Source organism: Manihot esculenta, chromosome 1 (genome assembly GCF_001659605.2).
Source record: "Manihot esculenta cultivar AM560-2 chromosome 1, M.esculenta_v8, whole genome shotgun sequence".
Lineage (NCBI taxonomy): Eukaryota > Viridiplantae > Streptophyta > Magnoliopsida > Malpighiales > Euphorbiaceae > Manihot > Manihot esculenta.
In genome coordinates, this window is record NC_035161.2 from 42831693 (window position 1) to 42857300 (window position 25608).

The following is a 25608-nucleotide window of genomic DNA, read 5'->3' on the forward strand; positions in this document are numbered from 1 at the left end:
CAAACCTGAGGGATTAAGGGAATGGGGTGAGCTACTAGAGCCCAGTGAGAAGAATAGTAAAGCATTATTTTTAAAACATATGATCTCATGGAATGCATCACATCACAAACAAATCACATTAAGGATGAACTTGTCACCAATAGCCCACTACATATTCTAGTAGTGCCAGGGGCGTAGAAAGGGCCTCACTAGTCTTTCTCTTACATCGTACCAGGGGCGTAGAATGGGCCTCACTGGTCATATCGAAGAGGCGCGCCTTGAGGAGAACTTATCAGCGACCAGCGATGCCCGGGGCAATCTCGCCGCTATCCGGGAAGACTACAGGTCCCTCCAGGTTGATTTGCACATGGCCTTGGAGGCCCGTAAGAAGGCTGAGGGGGAGACAGTTGAGGGGCAAAATCATGCCCAGTCCCTGGAAGCGGAGTTGTCTCACGCCAGGAGGGTTCTCAAGGAATCTGATGAGAGGGCAGCTGCAGTAGAGGTCCGTTGTGAGGAAGTTCTAAAGCAGCTGTCTTCCACGGTGGACGCTCTGCGTGAGAGGGACGAGGCCGTGAGCCAGAAGGAGGAGGTCCAGCACCGGAATGAGCAGTTAAAGGCAGATTTTGATGCCACGTTGGCTCAAAGGAATGAAGCTCTAGCTCGGGTCGTGGTTCTGGAGCAAGAGCTGAGCAAGCAAACTGACAACGTTAAGGGCTTGACATTGGCGGTAGAGGAGTCTCAACTTCAGAATCAACAGCTCTGCCAACAAGTTGAATCCCTGGAGAAGAAGTGCTCGGCCTTGCTCAAAGAGGCCAAGCTGGCTGAAGATAGGTCCAGCTGGAGTGCGAGGAGCGCTTGAGGGAGTACAAGGAGTCCCCTGAGCTGAAGGACGAGATCAAGCAGGCCTGTGAAGTTCATCTCCAGGATTATAAGGACTCTTCTGAGTTCAAAGCCGAGATGGCTGAGGCCTGCGAGAGACGACTTGCGGAATATAAGGCTTCTGACGAGATGAAGATAGAAATATGGAATAAAGGCTTTCGTATGTTCGTCTCGAGTTTCAATCGAGGCTTGAGGGAGGCCAGACATAACCCGTCCATCCCATTGGCTAAACTCCGAGCTAGAGAGGAGGATTCCGATGGCGAGGATGTGATTTATGGGGAGGATGACAGACCTTTGCCAAAAGGGGCTTCTCGCGCCGTGGTTGGGGCTTCTGAGGCAGACACCGAGCTGGATGGTGAAGATGTGGAGGTCCTCGAACCTGAGGGGGATGACTCCGGTGCTCAAGAGGAGGATGTAAGGCTAGGAGAGGAAGGTGCTGGGCCTCAGGGGCAGGAGATGGTACTTTATGTGGGTGATGGGGGATCTGAGCAAGAGGGCGCTAGACCTCCCACAAGCGGTAATGCAGATGCTAGTATAGAGAATAGCAATGTAGATAGTGATAGCAATATAAATAGTGATACGCCTAGAAATGTAAGTCCCTTGAGGACAATCTTCCCTCCAGTAATCTTAGATAATTAGATTGTAAATTTCCCTTCACCTTTAATGAAATTTTATTTTTGATTATCATTTGTACTTGAGGTGTTCTTACCTCTACTTGTCAAAAATGAAACACTTAAACTATGTGCTTCGTAATTTTTCTAAGGAATCCACTATACTGTTTTTCCTTTTTGCCTTCAAGTCCGTCAGAACTAAAATTCTATCAATTGACTAAACTTTTGACTTATAAATTTATCTATTTCACTAAGGCATTCTTATCTGTAAGCTCTTTCCGAGCTGGACTAGCTGTACCCATGAGCTCTGTTTTTAACAGTGGGCTAAACTCTCGACCTACGAGTTTTTATGATTCTTGTAAGGACATCCTCATTTTTCTCTTATTACTTCGTTACTATGAGCTCAGGCATACAGCCTTTGTTTAATAACAATAAGTCAGATCATGTACCTTTAAAGGTGATGAGCAGGGCTGGCCTTTTTGCTTTTAGTTCTGATTTGACAGGAACTGAAGCTGGGGTCTCATATGCTCACGCCATTAGATTTCTCCTCGGGTTGCCCCTTTACCTCCTCAGCATTTATTACATGAGTGGTGAGGGGGTAAATCCCTAGACTTTATTTGTAACTGCGCGGCTTCATTTTAGACTATTTTATCTCTCTTTTTGGTTATGAGCTCGGATATCTGGTCCCTCTGGAAGTGACCCTTTGTCAGTCGGTGCGGTCTGGGCTGTATGCTCCACTGGGATGGGGAGTTTAGCTTTTTATCGTTTTTCTCTCCCAGGGTCATTTTTGCTAAGTGTTTGTTTACTGTGAGTTAATCCGAGCTGTGGGCAGGGTCTCTTACTTTTGTCGTGAGTCCGTCCATTCAGCGGATTAAGGAGCTCAGATTTTTGTTCTTTGCTTAAGCTTTTGCGCTATCTGTGTGACGGGCTCAGGAGTTCGGAATTTTGTCTTCCTCACTGTGAAGTCAATACTCAATTTCTTGCTTTCTTGACGAGCCTTATGCGGGCTGTGTTTCAGGGATCCGGGCCATTTTTTGCTCCGGGGAAATCTTGGAGATCCCGCCGGCCATTTTTGCTCCAGGAGAACTTACAGGATCTTGGCCGTTTTTGCTCCGGGGAGATCTTGGGGATCCTGCCGGCCATTTTTGCTCCAGGAAATCTTACGGGATCCTAGCCGTTTTTGCTCCAAGAGATCTTATAGGATCCTGGCCATTTTTGCTCCAAGAGATCTTACGGGATCCTGGCCGTTTTTGCTCCAGAAGATCTTACGGGATCCTGGCTATTTTTGCTCCGGGGAGATCTTGGAGATCCCGCCGGCTATTTTTGCTCCAGGAGATCTTACGGGATCCTGGCCGTTTTTGCTCTAGGAGATCTTACGGGATCCTGGCCGTTTTTGCTCCGGGGAGATCTTGGAGATCCCGCCGGCCGTTTTTGCTCCTGGTCTTGTACCTCCTTGAGGTCTTGCGCAAGATTCAGGCTCATTGTCCTTACTGTCGCTTCGTCGCCTCAGCCGGTTTTGTGGTGCCAGGGGCCTTTTGGGAGCTCGACCACTTACCTAACTGAGGTCTTGGGCATTTTTGCCTGTTTCTTTTTTCTTTTTTGTTTCTTTCATGAAAGCAATGTGAGTAGAGACAAATAATGAATAGGGAGGATAATCAATGTCTATTTTATTACCATGCTTTAAGATACAATAGGTCTTTTACATTTGACGATACCTCAGGGGAAGTACCTTTTCAAGTGCTAGATGTTCCAGGCATGGGGCTCAGGGTTTCCGTGCATATCTTCAATTCGGTATATTCTTGACTTGACCACTTTTGCTATTCTGAAGGGGCCCTCTCAGGTCGGTGCCAACTTGCCTATTGCCGCTCTTTTTTAACAGTGGGCCAGTAGTACCCTTGCCTGAATATTTTATTGGCCAGTGTTCCTGCTCCTTCGTGAGCTCGGCACATTCCCCTGTGTATCTCTTTCATCACCTTTATTGCCTCCTCCGGGCTCACACACCGGAGCCATGGGCTGGACTTTCCCCAACAATCATGTTGATAGTCCCACTAGACCCATCATTCATTAGTCCAGCTCCCGCTCTCTTTGGCACTTGGGCTGCCGGATTGGGCTGAGGCCTCTGTCCGTCCGATTTCTTTACTAAGTTCTTGAGGTGCCCTCTTTTTATCAGCCTCTCGATATCTGTGATTAGCTGGAAGCAGCTATTAGTGTCGTGGCCGTGCGTACGATGGTACTGACAATATTTGTCAGGATCTCGTTGGTTTGCTTCCGTTTTCATAGGCTTGGGCCATTGGAGGAACTCCTTGTCCTGGACGGCCATGAGCACTTCGGCTCTAGAGGCTTCCTGCTCAATGAGCCAAAGAACTCGGCGGAGGTCGTCCCCTTCTGCATGGCTTCCACCGCCATTCCCTCATTGAGCTCAGGAATTTGCAGGGCCTCCGTATTGAAACGAGCGACGTACTCCCTGAGCGATTCATCTCTCCTCTGCATGATCGTCTCCAGGTAGCTCATCTTTCTATCTGCGGGCACCCCGGCGATAAATCGGCTGATGAAGCGAGTGGCCAGATCTCCAAAGCTGCTGATACTTCCGGCCTCAAGACTGTTGAACCACACCCGTGCTGGCCCCGAGAGCGTCGTAGGGAATACCTTGCACATCAAGGCATCTGAAAGAGTTTGTAGCTTCATGAAGGTCTTATAGTTCAAGACGTGCTCCCGGGGGTTCCCAGCTCCATCGTACGCAACCATAGGTGGCATCATAAACTTCTTGGGAATAGTCTCCTGCTGCACCCACTTCGAGAAGGGTGAAGAGGTGGGCAAGAGAGTTTGGTTCTGATCCTTTATTCCCAGCTCGGCCAAGAGCTGCTCTCTCATCTTTTGCAGCTTTTGGTCTATACTTTCATCTTCCTGCCTGGGTTTCTTCTCCAGACGGTATTCCTCTTCTTCCGCTTCGCTTCTCGTCCACTTGGTTGTTCCGGCAGAATAACTGTCGGCCTCATCGTTCTCAATCATCTCTCTCACCCTCCTTCCATGAACCCTGGCCTCCGGTTCTTCTTCTTCCTCAGCTCTTCTCCCCCTTTCTCCGGTTTCTCGGCTAACTGTTTGGGGATGGTTAAGGGTAGGTTGAGGTTCATTAGTCTGGGGCTCCTTTATCATTGGCAATACGTTTGCTGGGGTGCTAAGGCCCCGTTGCTGCATTATCTGCCTCAACCAGTGGGCGGTGTTTTGTAGTTGAAGGGCGATGGTTTGGAGGTCCTGGTTGGACAAGGTAGCGGCGGAAGCATTCCCTGCCAAGCTTGGCGAGGGGTTGAAAGGGATAGGTGGTTGATTGTTTGGAGTTGTAGGACTGGAAAAGGAGAACTGCTGCCCCTCTTGGGCAGAGCTCAGGTCATTTGGAGTGACGTTTTCGTTGTAGTTAGCCATTGTGGATCTCAGTGGGTATTGTAAGAATGGAACTCCAGTGATGAAAAGATCTCCTTCGTTCCCATAGACGGCGCCAATTGATGATCTGAGATTCAGAAAAATAGGGTTTTACAAGGGTTCTGTAAGCTTGAGAGAAAACTTAGACCTAGAGGGGAGTATTTCTCCTTTTATCTATTTCCTTTTGTCCGCTAGTGACGTGTAACAGAATGTATGTCATTGGGTCACCTGTCCCTGTCACGTTGATATGGATGTACGAGGAAATCAGATCGCTGTCCCATGCGTAACGGCCCCTGATTCTCCCGGACGCGCGTGCGGGTGGTCCCACGTGAAGGATGGATAGGTCTCCTTCCTGATTCCGGGCTGGACCGGAAGATATGATATGGGCTGAACCCAGAGAGGATTTGTTCGTAGGGTCCAAAGAGCTAGGCCGGCCTGATTGAGGAGATTGATGGGAGTCCGGTCTCTAGACTGAGTGGATCGGACTTGATGCATGTACGAAGCTTGAGGGCTTCTAGATAATGGGCTGGTATCGTGGGTCTGGCCCCATACCGGAGTGAAGAAATCCAGTGGTCATCACCTATTGTTTATGAGTATATAATTTATATATTATTGTTTTCTATAATATTTAATTAATTACTATTAAAATATTTAATGCACAGTATAATATTATTGAACAAGATATGTATATATAAATATAAATTTAATTAAGTGAAAAAGTAATAAATAAAAGAACCACTTTAAGTGTATATTTAAAATTGTGATATATTTTAAAATAATATAACTATGTATTATAGTAACAGCCGAGCTAATTAAATATACTAATTTTAAAAAATAGAAAATGGGAGTGAAAATTGATTAAATAGAGGAAACTGAAATTTTAGTAATTCAGAAAACTAATTAGGTAGTAACAATTATATGAAAAATAGAGCCAAATAATAAAGCTTATGATGGGATAATTCACTTCACAAACTGAACAAGAGGAGTTGTTGTTTTGGCAATGCCGACAAATCTTCCCCTTATTATTATTATTATTATATATTGGTCAGACCGACAAAGGTTATATTCCAAGGCCTTTTTCTTATTACTACAAAAAGTAATGCCTTGCAGCTTTGACCACCCTCTTTTTATTCGTCCTCATTTTTCTTTTTAATAATTTCCAATCAAATAATGTTTCCATTCAATATATATATATAATTAATATTTGAATTATACCTAAAAATATGAATTACAAATATAAAGATGTAATGGCTTGAATCTTGATTTCCCAGGATAGTAGGAATTGGTGGGCCCAAAATCAAATCAACCAGGAATTTATTAGATCACACCATTTAACACTAAATCATCGATTAAAGTCCAAAATCGAGGGTCAAGTCTAAGAATGCCAGTTGTGTGTTATTACAAGACACAGCTGAATCGCAACTCACCTACCAAGCTACCAAAGTCAATATTTTTGTAAAATAAATAACATGCTTATACCTCTTTTGTAAAGCTTTATCATTTCAAAATTATGAAGACTATTTTGATTGAACATAAATAAAAAAAATATTTAAATTAATTTTATTGTCTTAAATTATTTATTTATTTATTAATTACACCCAATATTCACAAATTAACTTTTATGTGAAAATAATAAAACTTTTCTTTAAAAAGAAGATAGTAGTTAGTTATTATTTTTTTTGTAGTTTAATTATAAATTATATTTATCAAATTTTTATTGATTTATCATTCTATGTAGTATTCCATTGCTTACGTGGAACATCGGTATTACCGGATAATGTCTCCTTCATCAAACTGTCAATCTCTACCTTTTGGTTCTTCGAATACTACAATGGCCGCTTCTCACACTTCTCTGCCCTATAAAGAGCCTTTCCAATCTCCTCAGGGAGAGACATAACAATTATTCAACTACTCTCTTCCCAATTACTTCGGCCCCCCTTCCGTTGCTCCTTATACGGGGAGTCTAATAATTTAAAAATGAGGCTCTCTTTAGGATCGCCATGCACACTCTCTCCACCATCCTCATCAACACAGTCCTGTACCCTCACTCATACTCATCAACCCATAAGACTCAATACCAAGCAGCCCATAGCAATGCCCTCATGGTTCCCAGGCATAACCCACACGCCTGTTAAGCTGGGCAATAGATGGATGGAATATCAAGGTATTAGAAACTGGGAAGGTTTGCTGGATCCTCTTGATGATAATTTACGTACTGAGATTCTTCGATATGGAGGTTTTGTTGAAGCCGCATATAATTCCTTCGATTTTGATACTTCTTCACCCACCTATGCCGCCTGCCGATTCCCCAAAAGCACATTACTGGAGAGATCGAGTTTGCCTGGAACTGGTTATCGCGTAACCAAACACCTCCGTGCTACGTGTGGTGTCAAACTTCCATGCTGGATAGAAAAAACGAACAGCTGGGTGTCTACTCAGTCTAGTTGGATTGGCTACGTGGCCGTGTGTCAGGACAAAGATGAGATCGCGAGGCTAGGACGAAGAGACGTGGTAATAGCTTTCAGAGGCACTGCTACTTGCCTAGAGTGGCTAGAAAATCTACGGGCCACCTTGGCTCGCCTCCCCGAAGTAGATTCTGACAGGACTCCTAAAAGGCAGGGACCAATGGTGGAAGGCGGATTTTTGAGCCTTTACACTTCTAGAACCACAATGAGCCCAAGCCTACAAGAAATGGTTCGTGAAGAGATCAAAAGAATTCTTAAAACTTACGGCAAGGAGCCTCTTCGCTTGACCATGACAGGCCATAGCTTGGGCGCTGCCCTGGCTATTCTGTCTGCCTATGACATCAAAGCAACCTTCAAATGCTCACCACTAGTGACTGTCGTTTCCTTCGGCGGTCCACGTGTAGGAAACCGTAATTTTCGCCAACTTGTGGAGAAACAAGGCATAAACATTCTACGCATAGTTAACTCTGATGACCTAATAACAAAAGTACCTGGGTTTGTAGTCGACGGAGACAGTGAGGTAGCAAATAACGAGGAGTATCTGCACATTGCAGGCCTCCCTAAATGGATTCAGAAAAGGGTTGAGGAAACGCAGTTGGCTTATGCGGAGGTTGGGAGAGAGCTGAAACTCAGTAGCAAGGACTGTCCATACATAAATAGCGTCAATGTTGCTACTTGTCATGAGCTCAAAACCTACCTGCACTTGGTGAATGGATTTGTGAGTTCCTCCTGTCCGTTCAGAGCCACAGCAAAAGAGGGTTCTCAGTGACCATGCCAGATAACAAAAACATCTAAGTAACTAGCTAAGGTTTTAGGCAATCCATCATTCTTCTTTAGATACTGTAATTAATAACACAATATTAACGAGATTCCCATGAAGAAGTTAAATCAGAATGTAAAGTACAGGCCAATTAATTGGGATGTTCCTCAGGTTCAAATACGTAGGATTTGTTTGTCCAGCCGTGAGATATGGGTCTCCCATGCGTGACTTTAAATTCAGTTTCTTTTTGACATCCTTGCAAGCTTCCACCGTCCAGAAATTGAATACAGTTATTTCTTTTTTTTTTAATACCTAATAAAATCCTTCCAATACGATGAAGTGGTGTTGTTCGGGAACTCATTCTCAACCACCATTTTTGGGTAACTGGATTATGCAATTTTAAATGGTGTTGTTAAATAAAATATATAAAAGTGTGACTATTTCTAAGTATGGCCTTGACTATGCTCTCTTAACTGGTTAAATGGATGATCTTCTATATTTGAGGGAAAGAAAAAAGACTAGGCCTATTGATAATTCTGTTACCAACTATTCTAATTTTTAAAAAATATTAGTAAAAATTTTTAGTGCAATTTCAGTTTGATTTAAATTCAATTAAAAAAAACAGAAATTATTAGATAAATCCGATCTATCATATAATCGAAGAGATATTAAAAAAGTGAGTTTTATACGTCTTTTTTATGAAGGGCACTCTTATATGTCTTGATTCATATTTGAATCAACTGAAAATAAATTAAAAAATTATTAAGCTTGTTTTAGTTGGACCCAAATCAAACTTAAATGGTATATGAATGAATAAATGAGATATAACTAGATGAGATATTTTAAGAATATATGGATGACTAGATGAGATATGACAATGTCACTATATTGATAGAATCAACGTGCCCCACCATTTTCTATAACTTTATTTTTAAATTTTATTTGAAATAAAAATTTTATAATAATGGATTTGCCATTTTACAAAAATTTATTTATTTATTTATTTATTTATAAAATAAATAGTTGCAAATGAAGTATAAAAGAAACGTCCCGTGAAAATAGATGAATTCATTGCCAATACTACATGGTAAAAAGAAGTACGTGCAGAAGGAGATGAAAAATGAGTGCGTAAGAAAAATATTAAGAGAGATCAAGAAAGGAAGAAAATGATAGATTGTTAGGGAAGAGATGGATAAATGGAGAGAGAGAAAGAGAGTTGGATGATTTTTTTTTTAATTTTTTTTTTTATTGGTGTATAGAGTGAGCCAAGCTCAAGTGAAGCAGCTAAGATAAAATATGATGCGTTGATATTTTGAGAAGAGAAATGAAGGAAAAATCAGAGCAGAAAAAGGCCAAATGCAAGAAAATAGGAGGCAAAAAATGCGGCTTCAAAGATATGAATTGGCATTGAGCGGGGCTGAAGTCCTCTCTCCCCAATCATCAGTTCACTAGCCTTTGAATTCGGAAGATCACATGTCTAAATCAAATCTGTTCACCTATGGCTGAAGGAGATGTCCCTTCCACTTTCCACCACATTATCATTTCGCCTTACAGCCGTTCATACTAACAAAATACCTTTTCCTGATTCAACTAATTTCAATTACATCATATATTTATTAATTATCCTTTGCTCGCTCACCTCTTATTTCTCAATCCCTTCTTACATATGTATATTTAAAAAAAAAAAGATATTGCATTGAGAAGAAAAGCTTAAGCCCTAGTTTAAACAAAAAAAAAAAAAAAAAAAAAACCCAAATTGACCCTATAAGCTTAATAGGCAGGTGGAGAAGTAGAGTGTTGGCGGCATCAAAGATACATAGCACGCAGAGAAGCAAACACATGATCCATCCATAAGATCTCTACACCCCACCTAATGATAGGGAGGCCAGCCCCACACCACAGCCTGTAGGAGAAGCCTAACGGACTGCCAATACCATACCTAAGCCTAGAACAAACATAATTCTTACCAAACACTTAATTATTCCTTCATTCCAAGAAAATGATATGTGAATCCCGTGCATTTTCTTTTCAAAATAAGTCTACTTAAATTTCTATATACATTTTTATTCGATGGTGAAATAAATTTAATTTAATTTTATCTGATTAAAAAATATTTTTACTCATAACTAAATATTAAAAAAATATAATATAAAATTTATTATTTTAATTACAATAATTTTATTTTCTTAATTAATGTGAAAATAATTGTAGGTTTATCTTTCTAGTACAAATGTAATATAATTTTTCATGCTCGGGAATTAAAATATTTATCATTTAAAAAAATTATTGATAAATTTTTTATCTTTTACTTGTAGATTTAAAAATATTATTAAATTTGGTTGAAATATTAAAATGGTGGGCTAATAGTTTATTTAGTTAGTATATATGGATTGGATTAATTAATAAATTAAAATATTATTTATTGAAAATACTTTTCAAGAAACCTTTCTTGAATTTTTTGCTTTAGGAAAAATTCTAGAAATAAATAAATAAATATGATTCATTACCTGCGTTTATTATGAAGCCACACCAAGTAGAGTACGTATTTTGGTCTGTATGGTGGTAAGTGTCAATCCCATCTCATCTCTTTATAACTTTGACAAAAAAGAAAAAAGAAAAAAGAAAAAAGAAAAAAGAAAAAACATGAGTTGGTTCTTCTGGTTGGACGCAGTAATTGATGCAGCGCTGCAAAGGAAAACCTTTGGCTCATGCCCATATTGTATTAGGATATTTTCTTTTTGGGGCCTATATATGTTTTGTCTGGACTGATTGTGTGCTTGAGCATTATTATTATTATTATTATTATTATTATGAAGATAAATTAATTCCTAAACTATTTGTTATTATTATGAAGATAAATTTGTATAAAATACCACCCACATTTTAATAAGAATTAAAGAATAATTTTAAGCCAGACAAATAAAATTGATATTTTAAAACTCTATTCCATGAGACAGGGACAAAGATATGACAGCAGTAACAGTGCAAAGGATACTACTTACCACATGGGAAACAAAACCTCAAGACATAGTTTGTGAGGAATTTTCTTTGGCTAGGAAGCTTCAGATATTAATTTCCAATTCTAAAAAGAGAAAACTTCTCTTATCAAAGGAAAACATATATTCTTCTCCAAATACAGTGTGTGAAATCCCCCACCCCTTTACCCGCAAATAAGTAATATCAGATATTCCAGTCCACTACCTTTATATATGTGTGCGGTAAAAAAAACACTGCGGATGCTGGTATGCTCCATTCCATTATTAGAGACAGATTGATCACTTGATGAGCTTCTGCTGCTAACGTACCTAGAGAAATGGATGTGCAAGGACATGGCTTTCCTGCCCTTCATTTCTTATAATACCATGCCAGAGGTAGAATTCTCTAGATTATTACCTTATTAAGATTATAACCAAAGAGGCCACCAACAATATCTTTGGAATATCCAAACCCAATTTCTCACCTTTTCTTTGGAGACCTGGGGGAGAAATGCACGAGGAAAACATTACCACATTTCAAGTTCGATAATGAGGTATTTCATTGTGAGTGTCACTTCCTGCTTTGCCTTGTTGGCTTAGCTTGATCCCCAAAAAAGAAAAGTTGCATCTTAAGTGCTGGAGTGAAAATTTGGCTGGGCTATGGGCTTCAGTAATTCGGCTAAGTCTCATAGGTAGGTAACAATACAAAGGTGAGATAAAAGAAAAGAGGGAAGCGGGCCCTGTGAAGTGCACGTGCCAGAAAACACGCTTCGTTATATTGGTCGGAAAGACAAATTTGTCATTTCCTAAAATGTTTTGGTAATGGGGTCCCAAGTCAATATCTTCTTCTTCAACATAAGTTTTGTTGTCCAATCATCCTATATCTTGTGATTATAAAGGAAATTATATGTGGATGTGAAGACCCTTTCAATAAGATCGAGGAGTGACCGCAGTTTATTAAAAAAAGATCGAGGACTGTAGCCGTTTTTCCTGTTATTTTTTATGCAATCAAATCAATCCTTAAATAAAATAAAATAACAGACAAAACAATAGATCTTCCCCACCTTTCCTTCCGTAATGATCCCAGTCATCGATCTATATTTCTTCCTTACTTCCATTGCTAATTATATGATGAGTATATATCAGTGTCGTGCATGCACCGCCCTCCACTCATCTCCCTCTATACCTATCGTCCTTGCATAATTTACACTCTATCATCTTCCTATAAATGTCGGCATATAGTCCTGCCAAATGAAGCAGCAAATTAGAAGCCTCCAACCACCCACCACCTTAATTACAAAATGAGGCTTCCACTTGGAATTGCTAGGCCATGCACCTCACCTTCTGCTTCAAAACACCTGCCACTTCACTTCCCTACCCCTTTGTTTCGGAGATTTCTTAGTTCCAAATTTCCAGTTCTCACATATTCCCAGCAGCCCAACAGCCAGTACTCGCCCCATGTCCTTTGCGCTATCACCAGTAACTCTGCCAAACTTGGCAAGAAATGGATGGAATATCAAGGAATCAACAACTGGGAGGGCTTGCTTGACCCGCTTGATGATAATCTGCGAAGTGAGATTTTACGTTACGGTCAATTTGTTGAAGCGGCCTATCGCTCCTTTGACTTCGACCCTTCTTCTCCTACTTATGCCACCTCTAAATTCTCCAGAAACTCACTCTTGGCTAAGACCGGAATAGGCGAGACCGGCTATCGCATGACCAAAAATCTTCGTGCCACATGCGGGATACAATTTCCTCATTGGGTTGACAGAGCTCCCAGCTGGGCGTCAACCCAATCCAGCTGGATTGGATACGTGGCCGTTTGCCAAGACAAGGAAGTGATCACTAGACTCGGCCGCCGCGACGTGGTTATTGCTTACAGGGGAACCGCTACATGCTTAGAATGGGTTGAGAATTTACGAGTGAAGCTAAGTTGTTTATCGGATGGTATTGAGGAAAGTAAAGCTCCCATGGTAGAGAGCGGATTTTTGAGCCTCTACACATCATGCAGAGGGACGGGTCCCAGTTTACAAAATATGGTGAGGGGGGAGGTAGAGAGAGTCCTGGAAATGTACGGTGATGAGCCGCTGAGTTTCACCATCACGGGTCACAGTTTGGGTGCGGCACTAGCTACATTAACAGCTTACGATATAAAGTGTAGTTGTGGAAATGCAGCAATGGTGACAGTAATTTCGTTCGGTGGGCCACGTGTAGGAAACAGAAGCTTCAGATTCCAGCTAGAAAATAGAGGGACAAAGATACTACGAATAGTGAACTCAGATGATCTCATTACAAAAGTACCAGGATTTGTGATTGACAACAATGATGTGTCGGAAAGCCAGGCTGTCCGGGTGGCAGGAGTGCCAAGCTGGCTGCAGAAGAGCGTGGAAAGCACAGAATGGGTGTATGCTGATGTTGGACGAGAGTTGCGGCTGAGCAGCAAGAGTCTAAGTAAAAGAGATGTTGCGACGTGTCACGAGCTGAGCACATATCTAGAGTTGGTTAACGGATTTGTGAGCTCCACGTGTCCATTCAAAACGACTGCAAAGAAAATGCTAAATAAACATGAGAGAGAAAAGTTGGGATTAATGAGATGATGAATTGAAAGTAATTAGAAGGCAAAAGTGTAGATATTTAACATAGACATGATATAATTAATGAGATTCATATATAATTAGAATAGTGAAGATTTTGTTGACAAGGCAGCAGTGTTTTATTTTTTGGTTAGATATACATAAAGGAAAAGGAAGAATTTTAAGAAAATATTGTAATCGATGAATGTCTCTGTCCAAGGACAAGTATATAAATACTATTTGAGATAGGTTTCCACCACAAAATTCCAAAACCCACCCTATCGCATATCTTTTTTTCTTTTTACTCTCAAGCTTATGTATATATCTAATAGCTAGCTTAGATTTGGTTAAATCCTTTTGCATATCCATTGTTTTGAAAAACAAAAACAAAATCTCTCTATTGTCCAGAATCTTCAGTAAATCAGAGTTTACAACTTTCTATAACTATAAAATAAAATGCAGCCGCAATCTCTGTGTTTCCACTTTCCACATATATATATATATATATGTCTCTATCCCTCCTTTTATATATTAACACTCTTCATTTTTATTTTCCACAATTATGGACCCTCAGGCTCCCTTTCCACAACTTCAAAAACAATAGCAGATTTAGTAGAGGAAAAAACGGCAGATGGGAAGTCGGAGAGAACAACCGATTAAAGAAAATGAGTGTTAGGTTTTTGAGGGTTAGGTTATGAATTTATAGTTGGTTATTAAATGGTTCAGATCTTTTTAATTAAAATAAATTTTTTACATTAAATTTAAAAAATAAAAAATTAAAACAATACAGAGTCACAAATTTGAAACTGAACTCTTATAATTACCATGCCATACAATTATAAATAATATTTTCCACGTATATTGACTTACAAATTAAGTATAATATTTTTAAAATTGAACTAAATTAATTAAATTAATTTTTTTAAAAATTAAACTGAACTGAAATTTTAATTTAATTTAATTAATTATTTTAATTTAAATCAAATTCTCCACAATACTACTTAAACATCTAAATAAATTAATAAATAAAAAATATATTCTTATCAAAATAACTTTTTAAAAGAGTTAATTTTTAAAGTCATTTTTCAGATTTTCTAAAATTTTTCTAACTATAAATTATTTTTCACAAATAATATTAATTTCATATCTGAAAGTAAACTTTAAAGAATATGAGAAAATAGCGGACATCAATTCTTAAATTTTTCCATGAACCAATAAGCGAGGCCATCTCCAATACTGCGCCAAATTCTACCTCCAATATAGCAATCATTTTCTTCTTTTTTTTTAATTTATAATATAATTTAAAATTTATTTTTTTTTTTATTTTTTTAATTTATAATATAATTCAAAATTTATATATATTTTCATTTAAATTTAATTTTTTTCTCATAATTTATTATATTTTTAATTTATTTTATATTTTTATAATTATTAAAATTTAATTTAAATTAATATATTTACAATTATAAATAATATTTATAATAAATTAATTTATTTATAATATATTATATAGAATAATATAAATAAATTAATTTATTTATAATATATTATATAGAATATTATATGTTTATAATTAATTTTTAATTAATGTTTTTTTATAATTATTATTTAATTAATACATTTTTATAATTAATATATTTTTATTTGTTTATTTATATAATAATTAAATATTTGAATATTGAATGAAAATATAAAATATATAAATATTTAAAGTGAATATATAAAATTATATAAATTTTTTGAGAGAAATATATAAATAAAATTAAAGTAAAATAAATAATATAATATTAAAAAGAGAGAAAAATATAAATAAAATATTCTTTTTGATATTAAAAACAATACAAAAAATTAGAGATAATACTGCACTATTTTAGTGCAAAACATTAAAATAGTGCAAAAAAATAATGCACAGAATTAGAGATGGTCTAAAAAAACAATATCATCGCATCGTTTAAAGCTAAATACTCCCATCTTTTTCATCTTTCTCATCTTCCTCCTCTTTCGAAATGTAATGAATTAATAAAAAATAAAGAGAAATACTATATATATAGATATATATTTTATGTTTGTAAAGAGGTAAAGGAAAAGAATAAGAAGTGAGAAAAAAAAAGAAGAGAAACAACTTCCCCTCCCCTCCCCTCCCCACACCCCAAATTGGGGTGTAAGAAAATTTGAGGCTTACCCCTCTTTGCCCCTCACCCCTTCCCAAACAAGGGAACATAAGTTACTCACCTCTCCTTATCTTTGTTTACCCTCACCCTCACCCTCGTCTAAATAGAGTGTTAATAGTGAAAAATTACAAAATGGAACAACCCCCAGGCTATGCCACTTGCATAAAACTAATAAACATCTGAATCAATGAATTTTAATTCAATCAGCACTAGGGTCATCATAGACTGCGACTTCATCATCAAATTTGACAGAGTTTCTCACTCTCTGTATATATATATATATATATATATATATATATATATATATATATATATATATATATATATATATATATATATATATATATATATATCAAATGAGAGAGAGATTGTTGGACTCCTGATGTCATTTATTTACTGTAAAACTGTCCAAATATAGAACCAGAAAAATTTCACGGGTAAAAAAAAAAATGAAAAAGAAAAAACAAGAAATTGCGATCTGTACAAATTTGGTTATTTACGCTTTCTAAGACCATCTAGGTCTTCCAACTGGACTTTCAACCAATTGTGCTCATGCCGCAACCTTTCCAGTTGCGCCTCAACCATATACATCTCACCCTTGAGGTGGTGCATCCGCTTCTCCAACCAAGCCACATCTTCAGCTGGTCTTCCGCCTATTCCACCACCCATGCCACCTATATAATACTGTCCCGGCGGACCCACATTTACATTTTGCGGTCTGTTCAATAAGACAACTATGCTCACCTACGAATAACATGAAAACGTGAGATTAACAGAACCCTCATCTCATCATGATAAGACGTGGTGATGTAATTTGCATACCTGCATCAGGAAGATAACGGCAAATGCAACAACTAAGATCAGGGTAATTTGGCTCTGACTTTTCAAATATGTACAGAATTTTGTCACATATTCTCCTAACAGAGATGCAACTGATGTAGCATTCATGAAGTTTCGTCGCACGAGGTTACCAAACCCTTCCTTAACATCCAACGAACCAGACACAGCTGTCCTCCTTCCATGCTCATTTAACTGGCTTGCTGACCTTTCCGAGGCTTCCACAGTCTTCACTTCTCTTTCCAAATTCACTTCCCCATTCTGAATCACCCTAGTATAGGGAACTTCTGCACAAGTGACAACATTATCAGAAGTTAGTGATAGCATTCTCTTCAATACTCCCAATAACACAAAACATCAAGCACATTAGAAGCTTGTTCAAATTAAACTTTGCCCTTTCAACCTTCTCGTCTTTCAAGGTTCTTCTGCTTCAACAGTTCATGTGCCTGAAAGAATATACAAACTCACCACATAGTCCAACCAAAATAAAGAGAAATTTCAACAACTTAACGCCTAGAGAAATGACAAGTACCGTATTTATCCACACTGCATAAGCTTCCCGACACTCTTCCAAGGTAGATTGCACTATTTTCCCTGTACAAGTGCGGAGATGCTTACCAAAAGTCACAACCATTTCATGTTTACAGGTGTGTGCACACCAAGACCCAGCAATAAAATAAACCATACAAAAAAGAATGCAGATTAAACAAAAAGATATACCAGTGGCAAATTACATGAAGCATGCATATCATGCTGCTGGGTTCATATTCCATACACATGCCAATAAACAGATCATATCTGGTCAACATCTTAAGCTTCAACTAAGATTTTCAGTCTTAAAATGGCCCTTCTATCCTGAAATGCTAGCTTCACCCCAAAAGATTATATATTTCGTAGCTATTAAGATGAAGTAAAAGAAAAAATTTGCTCATTATGAAAGTTCTCCCCCTGGTACTTGTACTGTTATAATGAAAGAACAGATGCTTGAACATTTACAGAAAAATGTTTCAATCTATAGTTTTGAACAAATCAAATACAACGATGAATAACAACAGTGTGCCAATTGAAAGATGCGGCTAAAAACTGTCACCCCTGCTAAAGTTTCAAATTTTTTTATAGACATGAGGTTGAAAACTGTTTAGACTTCTCATTTTTAGGAGTTGACTTCCGGTCCTTTTTCATCGAATAATATAGTTCCAAATCCCTTTTAGACACTTACCGATGATGACCATACAAAATAAAATAGCAGTTTTTACAGATTCCTCAAATTTGTAATGTCTAAAGCAGCCACATCACATAAATATATTTTGTACAAGCACATTTGACGCACAATTGAGAAATAGAGAAGGATAATCATCAGGGAAAGAAAAGCACATAATAATTCAATAAATTTTGAATGAAAATTATGCACCAAGTTATCGAAGATCATCCATATCAATAAACAGGTAATAAAAAAAAAGTTTTTCTTTTTTTTTAAAAAAAGAAACCTAACCTTTGAAAACAGTTCTCTTGCTGAATGCCACATCCACATGTATCTGCAGAATACAGCCTTCATTTGAACCATGACCATCTTTAGCTACGTCCCATAGCCCCTATTACACCATATACAATAATATGTCAGAATTCCACTAGTTCTTCAGAATGTTTCAGTTAATCAAATGCATTATATTGAAAAGGATACTGAAAAGTAGGGGAAGCCAAAATCTTATATTCATTCAGTATGTGTCACAATGACTCGGTAAATGATTGTACCTGAACGCGAAAATAATCTCCATAAGGTACGTCACTGATTTCTTGTGATGTCTCAATAACCAAATGGCTGGTAAAACCAAAGAACAGAAGATCATAAAGCAGTGGAAATAAACAGGATAAATCATGACGCACATGACACCTAAAAATATTACAGATGCCAATTGATGAAGATGACAAGATGTCAAAGATCTCTTTTTCAATTCAATTATAATTGTGAAAAAAAATTATGCTTGAAGAGGAAATAACCTCTTCAATTTCTATGCTTGAAAAGATCATTTTGGATTTTCTCACCAATTTCTATATATTTATGTTCATTTTGTTTCCCATTTCGGAACTGCAGTTTTGCTACTTGGGATTTATCGGTATTTTCCAAAATCTAAGCAGGTAGGCCCATAGAACTCGATCCTAATTATGAGATATTTATTATAAATAGGGTCTTATTCACGGCTCATTCCTTGATAATAAGTTAATCCTATCAATGAATTTAAAGCACAATAATGATGTTAACTTTTTATTTGGTATATTATCATTCCTTTCCCGTGTTACATTTCTTCTTAAATTGCTTTAGTATGGGACTACAGATAAATGACAACAATACAACTGAAGAAATTAGTTTGTAGCAAATACTTGAACACATGCTGATATCTCATCACCATCCCTATTCCTGTGGTTGCAGAAGAACAAAGTAGTCATACCATATACCTAGTCCAGAAAACGACGATGCAAACTAGCAGAATTTTCCCCCACAATTTCAATTCAACCAATTTTACATCAACCAACACAATATATTAATGCTAAACATTAGCTGTGGAGTTAATATGCATACACGGCAGGTGATGGCATTGCAAGTAACTCAGCCAAAAAGTGGCAGTACAGGAAGTATTAAGATGTGCTCAAGGTCCATGTACAGCATATGATCAGTAATGGCACTGCAAGTGACTTGGCCCAAAAGTGGCAATACACAAACTATCAGCATATTCTCAAGGTATAGAGAAAACCTCGTCTCTGAATTTTCAAGTGTAGGTTTTGCATTGTTGTGGGCAAAGAGTTCAAAATTAATAGCTGAATTTATAAACCATGTGACCTATTAGCTAATCCCAAGAGCCAATACGTTTTTGTCTCTGAACAACTAAACCCAAAGCATCTAACTACAGCAACATTATTCATATACCACCACGACGGACAACCAAATTGCCATGGTCATCAATTTAAGAATCATCACTTCCACTGGATATAAAAATGCACAATTTAGAAGAATTAACACACGCAATTAGAGTCATTGAGGATCCCACTCAATCTTCTCATACAAAAGAGACGGTGACATTAAAATCTTTCAAGGATTCTTTACTATAACATGTTAAATGCTCATTAATAAACCTTTCGTGCCATCAAATTATGCAAAAACTTCTACTAATCGTATATCAAAACGTGCCAGCTACTCAAGTCATAAATAAGCATAGGAATTGACATTTAAAAAAACCCATTGTCTGAATATCCAGTAGTTAAGTGAAACAAGATAAGCTCTTTTGTAGTCAGGAGCACAACAGTCTCAACTTCAGGCGGCAGTAAGACAAATGACCACTTCAATGGTTCAGAAAACCTAATCCAAACCATAAAAGGAAGATGCTGCCTTTGCACCATTAAGAGTTTTTCCCTATCGTACTGCACCTCTACTTCCATTTAAGAAACATAGGCCGATGAAACAAAAGAATGAAACAACAAAATCTTCAAAACAAATACATGCCGCAACGCAACAAAAAGGAACCTGTTCTTATATATTTGAAATTTCTGAACTTCCTGGCAGCTGCCAAATTTTGCACCTGTGTGGAGGAGCAAAAATAATTGATGTGCAAACACTCAGTTCATGTAAAAAAAAAGAGTATTCAATCCACATAAACCAAAACTTAAATTTAGAGTTGACAATAAACAAACAGGTAATGCACGTCCATACCAAAATAAAGTTTTATAGGATGTTGAAATGACACATCACGAGTATGCCCGGACTTCTCCAGTGGGCACCACAAAGAGCACCTGAATTCTGAAAAATTACAAAGTTTACTTGACCAACTAAAGATGCAAAAGAAAGTTGCATTTTACAGGATATCTACCATACTCATGAAAAGCATGCACATTACCTTTATCTCCACATCTCTTATGGAAAGATTCAACAAAATTTATAGCATCATCTGAAAAGAACAAGCTAAAAAACTCCTCTACCTTTATCTGAAGTCCACGAAACAAAGTAAAATTTCAGCAAACAAAAAAAAAAAAAAAAGAAAAACAGAATGCCAACTGGTATTGAATTACTAGTAACTATATCAAGTACAATTAGAAATAAAAGTGATAGCACACAAATGCTACAATACCGGAAATTTTGTTTCCCCTACTCTTGTATAAGATTTTTGAACTGCACATCAGAAACAGGCAGTTCAGACTATCAGAAACAACCTATAATGAGGTAAAATGTGACATATAAAAACAAAAAAAGTAGGCTTACACACAATATCATCTAACACTCTCAGTATCAATCAATACCCCAAGAAGTAAAATCTATGCTTTAAATGGAACCTAGCTACACAACCCATGATCCATATCCAAAGCTGTATCACAGAATGCTCATCCCACCATTTCTATGAGAGACTACAATCTCCCTTCAAAGTCTGTCTTCTCGATTTTCAAACCTCCACCACAAACTAAAAAATCCCATAGGTCTAAAGATCAACTCTACAAAATTCTTGATGCAATTTCCAACCTTTTTCATTACTGAAGAAACAATAAAGCAAACTAGAGAATGAAGAAGAATTATATTCTCCATAATCATGATGATAACAATATAAACATGAAAAAAAAAAATGATCCAGCAAGTTATAAGAAAACAATGGAAGTCACAGTTGAAAGTTATAGGAAAAATTTGACTAACTCTCAGGTGCATCAGTTTCTTCCTCATTCCATGTCCAAGTTTTCACTGAAGAAGAAGTCTCTATGCATCCAACTGGTTCAACATCCTGTTCCACAGTATCTTGCATCTCTGTAAGTGTTACCGAGACTCTGTCATTCTCAACAAGGGAAGGGGGTGAAAGCTGATAGTCATTTGAAGGAGGAGCATCCATATCCCTGAATCACACGAATGCAGTTGACCTATCATAAATTCTTCAAGACAAATAGAAAAAATATAGATATTATATAGCTCGTAAAATACCTGGCACTGGAATCCAATTCATTGATTTCTTTGAAGCTATCCACCTTTTCAATTGCAACAAGTCCATTATCTTGGCAATTAGATCCAGATATTGATTCCTGATGTAAGATAATTTAATTAAAAAAAGGCTCAACATTTACTACAAGGTTCATTGCCCAATTATGCAAAGAAGAAAAATTCATGCAATAACTATATAGTGCTTAATGTTCACTCATATTCACAGAAATGCGGCCTTCATGAAATCAGATTGATTCACCGAGTGTGATACTCTAATTTCTCAGCTGAAGAAATTGGAGAGAGAGTGTGTGTTTTACAAAGTGCAACTAGCTATTTGCATTCATTCATGTTCTTGTTCATTCCACATGACACATTTGCATAACTTTGTGGCTCTAATCTTTGCAGTCCAATGTTTGATTTATTTGTTCCTATGTTGATGGACAAGTTTGATTTTTTATTTGTTCCTACGTTGGTGGTCGTTTGTTTAATTGTGGAGTACTTTGGTACAGCTCCTTTCCATTTGAATCTATCAATAAATGTACTACCATAAAAGAATATGAGAAATTGTCAAAGATTATAACACCTGATGTTCTGTTATTGCTTTGGCACCATTGCAATGCTGCAACCACCCATCATTGATGAGTTTGAAAGCTTCATCACGGGATAGGAATGACGCAAAGAAGTACTGCCAAATGAGTAACTGGATTTAGATATTGCAGATGTAACTGAATAAGCAACGCGAAAAGCTTTCAAGCCACTTTGTTTTTCTTCAAGGCATGCCATTCAAAATGTAATACCAAGGACACATACACTGGATAAGGCAGTACCTTTCTTCCTCCGGCAAAAATTTCTATTGCATTAGGGAATATTCCAGCTGTCTTGGCCCTTTTCACACTTGTAATTTCAATGAAGGGAATTATTTTCTGGAGCGCAAACTCATAAAAAGGATGCAGTAATTATAAAGTGATAATAGAACCTATAAAAGCACATAGACCAGTCAAAAGTAAGTAGAAATATAGTCGATGTTCAAACTCACCTTTGTCTCAAATCCAAATATGTTGGAGTAAAAACAAATATAATGTGTAAAAAGATACATGTGCCCCTGCAGTATGAAATAACTAGTTAATGCATAAATTTTAGGAAACATAGTTAGCCTCTCACCATACAAGTTAAAAGAAGGGCAAAAGTTGAAGCACAACCTCAGTATGCCATCATTAACCCAGTTTGTCCGTCCTTACTTAAAAGTTGAGATGCAGAAGATAAAGCAAGTTGTCCAGTAAAATAGTGTACCCCACCCCAAAAAATAAATAAATATGATTAGAATTACCTGAAGAAGAATACTTTCTTGGAACGCACAATTAAAGTCCTGTACAAGCGCCTATAAGAAAAAGAGAGAAAAATTGAAAATATTAGACAAGTCTTCAGAAGAACAAAGAAAATCCTTCAGAACTGTTAAGTCAAATGCATTCTAAGAGGGGTGCAGTTGCCGTAAACTCAACCTCATATGAAAATTAGCTTAATAACTATTGGACTAAATATTTACATTTAACTTCATGCATTCAATATATGCACATTTAAAAATTTTATACAAATCTAGGTATAAATATTTGAGATAACAATCGTTAAACTCGTTTTCATATGAGGTTGAGCTTATTCTAGATGCACCCTTCTTAGAAAATTGAGAGGCAGATGCATTCAATTGAAGACATAGTGGTAGAATAGAAACTCGTTAAGCTTGAGAACCATTATACATATTTACACATCTCAATGTGTACAGTAAGTTCAATATGCATATATTCACAAAAACAACATGATCTAAAGCAAAAATAAAATTAAGGGCATTAAAATTAAATAAGCAATTCACCCCACAGTGCAGATGTTATAATGGTTTTAATATGACAGACAGCAAACTATCACATCTGCACACACACGCACACTATACTTCTTCCCCTTTTTTTTCTTTTCCTTTTTGGCTTAACAGAATCATTTACTATTTCGAAAGAAGCAACTTAAGAGCAAATAATCATGGCAACTCCTTAATATTGCTACCATTAAAAGGAGAATACCTAGTTCTTCTAAAATACCACGAACCTTCAGATATTCATAGATCTCAATTCAAATCGATTAATGGATTTTACCCGTTATAAAGTTCTTTTTAATACTCCACAATTTTCCAGCTAAGTGCAAATTCAACAGAGCAAAATGGATAAATTTAAGTTAAGCAATCCCACTCAATTGCAAGGGAAAAAAAAAGTTGGATAATATTATCATCCATAGACTAAAATCACTTACTTCCTCAGATGGAAGACGGAAAAGTTGTCGATACTCTTCACTCCTCAATAATGCCAATGGCTGTACGAAGAGCAAAAACAAGAGAAAATTATTGTCCAAGCTCAGGTAACGGAAGATGGTCAGAAGTCGGAAGGAAAAGCTCGGTCAAATGCTCGCAAGGAAGTTTTGATAGAAGTTGTGGTACAGGCTACTCCCATCTATTTTTATGAGTTTTGAGATCTGAAAGCATCTCTGTTTCATACCAATAATAGCAAATATAATGCAACCATAGACATAAAACCAATGGATCAAGGTATTCTTATATTCAACCGAATTACTCCTTTCTAGGAAAGGAATTGACAAGCATGCCAAACTAACCATATTTCATAATTATATAACATATTAATAGGATTATTAAAGAATCAACAGAGGCCTTTATGATTTAGAGAGAGCGTCAAAGTAACCCAGTATTAAATGGGACAACATAAAGAGTTATTCAAAGATTTTATTTAAATTTAAATATGGAATATCACGGAAAGAAATAGTAATTTCGTACTTTTATTTTTATGTTAAATTTTAAAATATGCCCATTATCATATGAAGTAAATATTTTTAAAAATATTATTATACAAATTCAAAATATAAAAGAATGCTATTCAATTCCTATCTAACCAAACAAGTCCCTAGTGCTTTAGTTGTCCCCCATTTTGCTTCATAAAATGTTAATCATCTTGAATGTGCTCTTCTCATATCTGAAATGGCAGACAAAAATCTGATAATGTGCAACCTCTTCTCATCGTAAAACTAGATTAACAAATAAAGAAGGAATTGCAGCTAACTTAAAGAATCTAATTTAAATTTTGTAATTAGATTAAAACTTAAACACACAACCAACTGCTAGAGAAGAACACATAGAAAACTCGACTACGTCCAATTGAAGAAGAAGTACCTGAATATCGCCGTCGCGGTTAGGGTTTGGAGAAGAATTGGATGGGTCAGTGAGATCAGGAGTGTCGGCAGCGGATGAGAGAGATGAGGAAGACGATGTGGTGGGCAATTCAGAAGTAGATTTTGAAGCAGAGGGCTCCATTTGCAGTGGATCGATCCCCTCTGCGGTTCCTGAGACCACTGCCATGGAGGATTTGATTCCAGAACTGAAGAGCCTGGGCAAAAAGCAAATGAAATTTTGATCGAAGAGATAGTGAGAGGTGGTTGAGGTGTTCGGTGTTCCAAGCTTTTTTGACAGCGGACAAGCGGTGGAATAGTCGGTTTAAGTCGCCGTTGCAGTCAATGTTTGCACAGCGAAGTCTTATTGTGGGATGTTGACCTTTTAACACGTGGCTTTATATGCAGCGGTCTGTGACTTCTATGACTTCACCCATCACCTGCCGTTAAGGTAAAGAAATGCCATGGAATCTAAGCCGTTCGAGTGAGACAAGTTGATCATGATTAATCCCTTGTTATTTGTTCATGCAAAATTAAAAATAAAAATTATTAAAAATTATTATTACTATTTTATCTGCCCATAATTTTTATTTTTTTATACATATTAAAAAAAATTATTAATTTTTTTAATTATATTCAATTTACAAATATTAAATTTTATTAAAATTACAAAATATTTTAAAAAATTTACTAAAAATAAAATAAAATAAAATACGATTATAATAATTATAATATAAAATAATAATAATAATAAATATAAAAAATTATAAAATAAAT

At 36.8% G+C, this 25608-nt stretch overlaps 3 protein-coding genes and 1 pseudogene across 3 annotated transcripts; 3 read left to right on the forward strand and 1 right to left on the reverse strand.

The window, feature by feature from the left end:
* Positions 1-223: 223 nt before the first annotated feature.
* On the forward strand, positions 224-838 carry LOC110611205 (tropomyosin-like). Its single transcript, XM_021751384.1, has one exon. The coding sequence runs from the start codon at positions 224-226 to the stop codon at positions 836-838; it is 615 nt and encodes a 204-aa protein (XP_021607076.1).
* Positions 839-7019: 6181 nt separating this feature from the next.
* LOC110617422 lies at positions 7020-8133 on the forward strand (annotated as a pseudogene).
* A 4427-nt stretch (positions 8134-12560) lies between these two features.
* Positions 12561-13737, forward strand: LOC110601893 (phospholipase A(1) DAD1, chloroplastic). The gene has a single exon (XM_021739286.2). It carries the CDS (start codon positions 12595-12597, stop codon positions 13681-13683), a length of 1089 nt encoding a protein of 362 aa, XP_021594978.2. The 5' UTR covers positions 12561-12594; the 3' UTR covers positions 13684-13737.
* A 2263-nt stretch (positions 13738-16000) lies between these two features.
* On the reverse strand, positions 16001-25185 carry LOC110616922 (protein VASCULAR ASSOCIATED DEATH 1, chloroplastic). Its single transcript, XM_043950148.1, has 19 exons — positions 24836-25185; positions 23908-23967; positions 22943-22993; positions 22652-22717; positions 22443-22538; positions 22199-22300; positions 21619-21716; positions 21340-21533; positions 20786-20826; positions 20555-20642; positions 20371-20457; positions 20185-20239; positions 18420-18486; positions 18160-18259; positions 17200-17261; positions 17071-17113; positions 16653-16954; positions 16184-16574; positions 16001-16119 (listed from the first exon to the last, which is right to left on the reverse strand). Exons 1-18 carry the CDS (start codon positions 25019-25021, stop codon positions 16323-16325), a joined length of 1950 nt encoding a protein of 649 aa, XP_043806083.1. The 5' UTR covers positions 25022-25185; the 3' UTR covers positions 16001-16119; positions 16184-16322.
* Between the last annotated feature and the right edge of the window lie 423 nt (positions 25186-25608).